General features: G+C 60.5%; 1 protein-coding gene across 1 annotated transcript in view; it reads right to left on the reverse strand.

The window, feature by feature from the left end:
• INPPL1 (inositol polyphosphate phosphatase like 1) overlaps positions 1–4,432 on the reverse strand; it is a 64,911-nt gene extending 60,479 nt beyond the window's left edge. Inside the window, exon 1 of the mRNA XM_029913052.1 lies at positions 4,254–4,432. Coding sequence (XP_029768912.1) covers positions 4,254–4,432 — 179 coding nt within the window. The remainder of the gene's footprint in view (positions 1–4,253) is intronic.
• Between the last annotated feature and the right edge of the window lie 1,568 nt (positions 4,433–6,000).

The following is a 6,000-nucleotide window of genomic DNA, read 5'->3' on the forward strand; positions in this document are numbered from 1 at the left end:
AGACAGACCCCCCCACTCCCCCCGCATCCGTCTGCTCCAAGAAGCCCAGGCCCTGCCACTTGAGCTAAAGGAGAATCCCCATTAGCCAGCATCAGTAGAGAGCCTATGACACAGTTACCATGTTGCCTATAGCCCTGCCGGGATGTTGCAACATGACCCTCCCCTTGGCAGAGCCGTATCAGAGAAGGGATCAGCAGAGACAGTCGCTGGGGGGGGGGGGGCACAGATGCAAGCCGGGAAAGCCCTGAATTGCCAGTTTCTCCTCATCAGAGTTCAGCTCCGGCCCTTAACCCCAACGAACAAACTGGGCAGGAGGAGGTTAATTCCCGGCCCCCACCTTCTCCTCCCCCACCCTCGGCAGGGCAGGAGTCAGAGCACCACGGCCATGGGGATACTGGGGATACGGACACTAGCTCCGGGCCGGCTGCTCCCCACTGCAGGGCCGGCCCACCCCCACGCCGGGTCACCAGCACAAGGGGCTGATGGCGAAGGATGCCGTCCCCGGGCAGCCCACCAGGCCAGCGAACAGTGGTGCTGCTGTGTCCTGTGTCCCGCACCCAACCATAGACACGCACGCACCTCCCACAGTGCCAGCTCACTGCCTGCCGTTCAGCGTTCAGCCTAGACGTGGGCATCCGTAGGGAACCTGGCAACAGCCTCACTGGGCATATCCCCATTGGATGTCTCATTGCCTCTGCCTCGGCCAATGCCATTTAGTGTGCCAGCGAGTTTGGACAGGCTGGTCACTGCTTGGGTAGGAGGCCTCTGAAAAGCCACCCTGGTGCCAGGGGGCAGCGAGATGCGCCAGCGTCTTGTGCAGCTCCGATAACCTGCACGGGCACACGATCGATCACCTGGCACCAGCCCTCATGCTCTCCATGGGACAGCGCAGCCTGCACGGAGCCGCCACAAGACGAGACCCCCTTGCGTCTCTCGGATCAACACCGCACGCCAGCCGGTCTGGTCGGCCCTCCCACCCCCCGCCCACTCAGGACACACACCACAAAGGGACGGACTGACAGCCCCCAGCGTGGGCCGACTGGATTGCAGCAACGGTTAACGAGCGCTGGTACTTCTGGCTCCCCCTCCCAGCCCTAACAATGGGTTACCAGTGCCCGCTGCCCAAGACTGGCCTGCTACAAACACCCAGCGCAGGCAGGTTCTTAACAACACCTACCACCCACTAGGTGCAGAGACAGGAAGCGACTTGCTCAAGGTCACGGAGCAGCTCAGGCCTCTCGGCTGCGGGACATTGCCCTCCTGTAGCCGGCTGATCTAGTACATTGGGAAGCACCGAGTTCTAGCCCCCCGGCACGGTTCATGTCACGACCATGCACCATTTCCCAGGCACCGATACAAGGAGCCGGGACGTCACTTCAGCGAATTTGCAGATTTGCAGGGAGAGGAACGTCAGGGCACAACAACGGGACCTTTCTAGAGTGAAACAGGACAAACCACCCCCAGCAGACGTTGCACTGAGCCCAGCATTGAGACCTGCACGGTGAAAGGACAGGGAATATTTGTGCCACTGCAGCATGAGGCAGCAATCGGCCGGGATTCAAACAAGTCTGAGGAAGTCCGGATGCCGCTCTGAGTTTTGTGGCTGGCCCCTGTTGCTACTGTAATGAGCTGCCAAGTGTGGACACGGAACACTGCCCTCTATTGGATAGAATTCAAACTCCTCCACTGTGTGTCATAGGCCCAATACTGCTAATTCATGGGGATTCTCCTTTAGCAAAAGTGGCAGGACTCTGGGCTTTGGAAGCAGGTGGATCTGAGTTGCAGCCAGGCGCTTGTGAAATTCTGTGCAAGGGAGGGTCCCAGTTGGCCAGAGATTTGTTACAGAGTAAAGGGCTGGACCTACAACACCCATGTAAACTCGGCCTCAGCTCCGATCTGAACGTCGCAGCCCGGAACCCGGCTCCTCCAGCACTGGAAGGTGCCTGGCATTGGCGCTGACCCTACATGGGCTCCAGTCAAGCCTCAAGCCCCGGCTGCTGCGAGTTAAGTCGCGTGTCCAGCAATTGGAAAGGGGGCTGGCTGGGGGGGTTAACAATGGGAAAATGCCTCCCCGTCACGCTCCCCAAAAGCAAGAGCTAACACGGTTTGCCACAGGAAATATACCAGTCCCCCTGGAGCAGAGTCCTACTCCAGGAAGCTCTGGACCCATTAAGGGCTAGCTGCCCTGGCTTGTAAGGCACCACGGAGCAGACTTTGGGAGGTGCTAAGCACCTATTATAATAGTCAATGGGAGCCGCAGGGACTCAGCACCTCTGGGGGGCAAATCAAGCCCGGCGGTTACTATACAAGGACAAAGCCATAGCTAGGAGAGTCTGCGATTCGGGCCTGCTGGGGGCAGGAGGGAAAAGAGGGGGGGCACTGATGCCTTGTGGGGTGTGGAGGCTGCAGCGGGCTCCTGAATGGCCCTCCAGTGCCATGCTGGGGAGCCTTTCCAAGCGGAGAATGCAGCAGGAAGGCAAATCGGTGCCCCCGCCCGGCCACCCCATGGGGTTACAAGAAGGCCACTTTCCTGGCCCGGGACACCATCGCCACAGAATCGAGTCCATTTCAAAATCAAAGGTCATCTCACGTCCCGACCCACCTAAGCTGCCTCCTCCAGTCACGCCCATCACTGGAGCATCCAAGCCCCCGCCCCAGAGCCCCCTGCCCATGTCTGGGGGGTTTCAATCCCAGGTTCTGATTTTTCTCCCCCATCCTGCTGTGGGACAAGCCCACATGCCGTGTGGGGGGACAGGGAATGGCTGACTCTGCCGGGGACCAGACTCAAGTGCTGTCGGACTCACAGCACGAGCAAAGAAGGAACCTGCCTTCTCATCTCTTTCCGCTGCAGACACCTTGCGTCCTACCTGCAAGGCCAGTCAAGGAAGGACCTGTAGCTAGCACTTTACCCAGCAACCCACCCCTGCACGGCTGGGAAGCAGGATCACCCCCTCACTTTACACCGCAATGGTCCAGCTCTGACACTGGAGCACAGACGCTTCCTACATCAACAGACGGGTTTGTCCATCCATGTAGCTACTCCATCCCGCCGGGAGGTGGTAAGTAGCTCAGTGGAAGAATTCTTCCCTCGTCCTAGCTGCATCTACACAGGGGCTTAGGTTGACCTAACTCCATTGCACAGCACCACAGCTAGGTTATCTAATTTTTAAGCATAGACCTGGCCTGAGACACACAGAGGTTAAGAGACGTGCCTAACAGCCACAGCAAATCAGTAGCAGAGTCAGGCGTAGACCCCCCCAAAGCCCCCCAACGCCCAGCCCTGGGTTTATTTCACCTTATTTTGGGGTTTTCTGACCAGCCCATCACTGGAGCCAGAGAACCCACCAAGCAAAACCTTCAGGGACTCGGGAGAGCTGGATTCAAATCCCAGGTGCGCGCAGCCTCCCGGCTTGACCTGGGGCGAATCACACTGCTGCTCCGTGCCTCAGTTGCCCCCACCCCGTCTTTCTGCCCCCGTTTTCCCTAGTAAATCCTTCGAGGCAGGGCCTGTCTTGGGCAGCACCCAGTACCCTGGGGCCCTTATCTTGGTTGGGGCTGGCTCTAGGCACTAGTCACAATTATACCAACTCCCACTGCCCAAGAGAGATGTGCAACTGGACTGCCCGACGTGTAGGTGTGGGGGTCCAACAGCCATGCTTGGATGCTGGTGTCCATTATACAAGTAGCTCCACACAGGGGTGTAGACACACACACACACACACACAAATACACACTTATGGCCTCTAACTTTCTCAGCTCCCTGGGACTGTCTGCACTGTACAGCGCCTAGCACACGGGGGCTCTGATCCATGACGGGGGCGGAGCACAGGGGCATTGGCAGAGCACGCTGCAGGATCTGGGGACAGTAGAAGATCTAAGCGCCCGCCCCCCTCCTCACCCCGAAGCCAGGAGACCGGGTGGGCTGTGTGTGCCAGAAGGGACAGGAACCTCCCTGGGGGGTGGGGGGCTTACTCCAGATCTGCATCCTGCCTCCCCCCCTCTCTGATCGCGGCCTGCGGAACCCCAGCGCCCTGGGCTCGCCCGGGCCGGAGAGGGAAGTCAGGGCCCGCCGCCGGTCCTTACGCTGCACGTACAGCCCGGGGCAGGGGCACCCGCAGCCGGGACAGGCCCCGCTCGCCCCGGCCCATTGCACCGCCCCCTGCCCCGCTTGTCTCCGGCACAGGCCAGGGGAGTTTAGTGGCTGATCCCCCCCTCCCGCGCCCATCCCCGTGGCGCCCGGGCGGAGGACTCACAGCACGCAGAGGGCGTAGGCGCCCGAGACGCTCTCGCTGTCCCGCACCAAGAAGCTGCCGTCTCGGCCGGCTCTGGCCAGGAGCTCCTCCGCCGCCGCTCGGCTCAGGTCCCGGTGGTACCAGAGCGGTGCCGGGCTGGCGGCCCCCGGGCTGGCGCCGCTCGCCCCGCCGCACGCCATGCCCCTCCCCGGGGCCGGCTCAGCCCAGGGGGGGCCCCGCGCTCAGCTTCCCAAAGGAGGCCAAAAAACAAACCCAGCGAACAAAAGTTCAGCTCGCTCCAGTGCCCCCCAAAGCGCCCCCGCGTCGGAGCTCCCGGGGCAATGGGCAGCGGCAGCCGGGCTCGGGGCTAACATCCCCCCGGGCAGGGAGCCGCCGCTTCCTTCCAGGCGCGCCGCGGGGCCGGGGCCGGGCGCATCGCGGGCGTTGTCCGGGGCCCCCGGGCCGCAGCTGGAGGAGCCGGCGCCGCTGGGGTCCGGCTGCGGGGAGCCCAGGCCGAGGGGTCTCGCCCCGCCGCGTCCTTTGCCCGCGGCTCCTCTGCCGCCGCCCCGCGCGGGGGAGAAAGTTTCCTCCTGCAGAACAAAAGGAGGAGAAGTTGCGAGGAGCCGGAGCAGGGGCTGCGCACGGGCTCCCTCTTCCTCCAGGAAGCCCCCCGCACCAGCGCGCCAGCGACTCTGCGGAGCAAAGGGCGAGGGCTTTCCAACATCACCGAGGGGGGGCCACGCTCCCGGGACAATGGGACATTCAGGGCTGCGGGCAGAAGCCCCACGGGGGGGGGGGGGGGGTTGCTCCTGAGCAAACAGCCGCGCGGTTTTCTCTTCCTTCCCAAAAAAGGAGAAGGGAGGGAGCAGCCTGGGTTTTGCTTCTCCTCCGTGCTGGGGAGCCCGGCGGCAAAGTTTTGCTGGCTCCTGGGACCTCCCTCGCCGTTCACGCCCCCTTGCTGCTAAGTGTCCGTCCAGCCGCTCTCTTCCCCCTTTGCAGGCTGGGCCATGGCCAGTCCCGGCTCTCCTGGCGCGGCTCACCTTCCCCGGACAGCTCCTGCAGGCAGGGCTGGCTCAGAGCCGCGCGCTCTCTTCCTGCGAAATGCAGTCCCTCTCCGCCCTTCGGAGCATGCCTGCTCAGCCTGCGGAGGGAGAGGGCAAACAGAACCACCCAGGCCGAAAAATGTAGCTAGTGGCATAATAAGTAATGAATAAACTTCCTCATGCAGCCTTGCATGACAACTGGTGGCTGCTCTTAAAGGGACAGTGCCTGGGTCTTCGGTTCTTTTACTGGGGGGTTATACAAATGGCTGAAGGGATAATAACCAGCTTTATTTGGGCATCAGCTTTCGTGGGTAAAAACCCCACTTTTTCAGATGCATGGAGTGAAAAATGACAGATACAGGCATACACATATAAACAGACTTCAAAGAGAAACTGCAGAGCCACCATTTATTTGCAAATGTAACACCATTAAATTTGCGCTTGACTAGGGACTGGGAGTGGCTGGCTCACTACAAAACCAATTTTCCCTCTCTTGGTATTGACACCTCCTCATCAATTATTGGGAGTGGACCACATCCACCCTGACCGAATTGGCCTTGTCAACACTGGTTCTCCACTTGTGAGGTAACTCCCTTCTCTTCATGTGTCAGTATATTTATGTCTGTATCTGTAATTTTCACTCCATGCATCTGAAGAAGTGGGTTATTTACCCACAAAAGTTTATATCCAAATAAATCTGTTAGTCTTTAAGGTGCCACCGGACT

This window comes from Terrapene carolina, unplaced genomic scaffold (genome assembly GCF_002925995.2).
Source record: "Terrapene carolina triunguis isolate 2854851 unplaced genomic scaffold, T_m_triunguis-2.0 Scaffold430, whole genome shotgun sequence".
NCBI classification, from domain to species: Eukaryota; Metazoa; Chordata; order Testudines; family Emydidae; genus Terrapene; species Terrapene triunguis.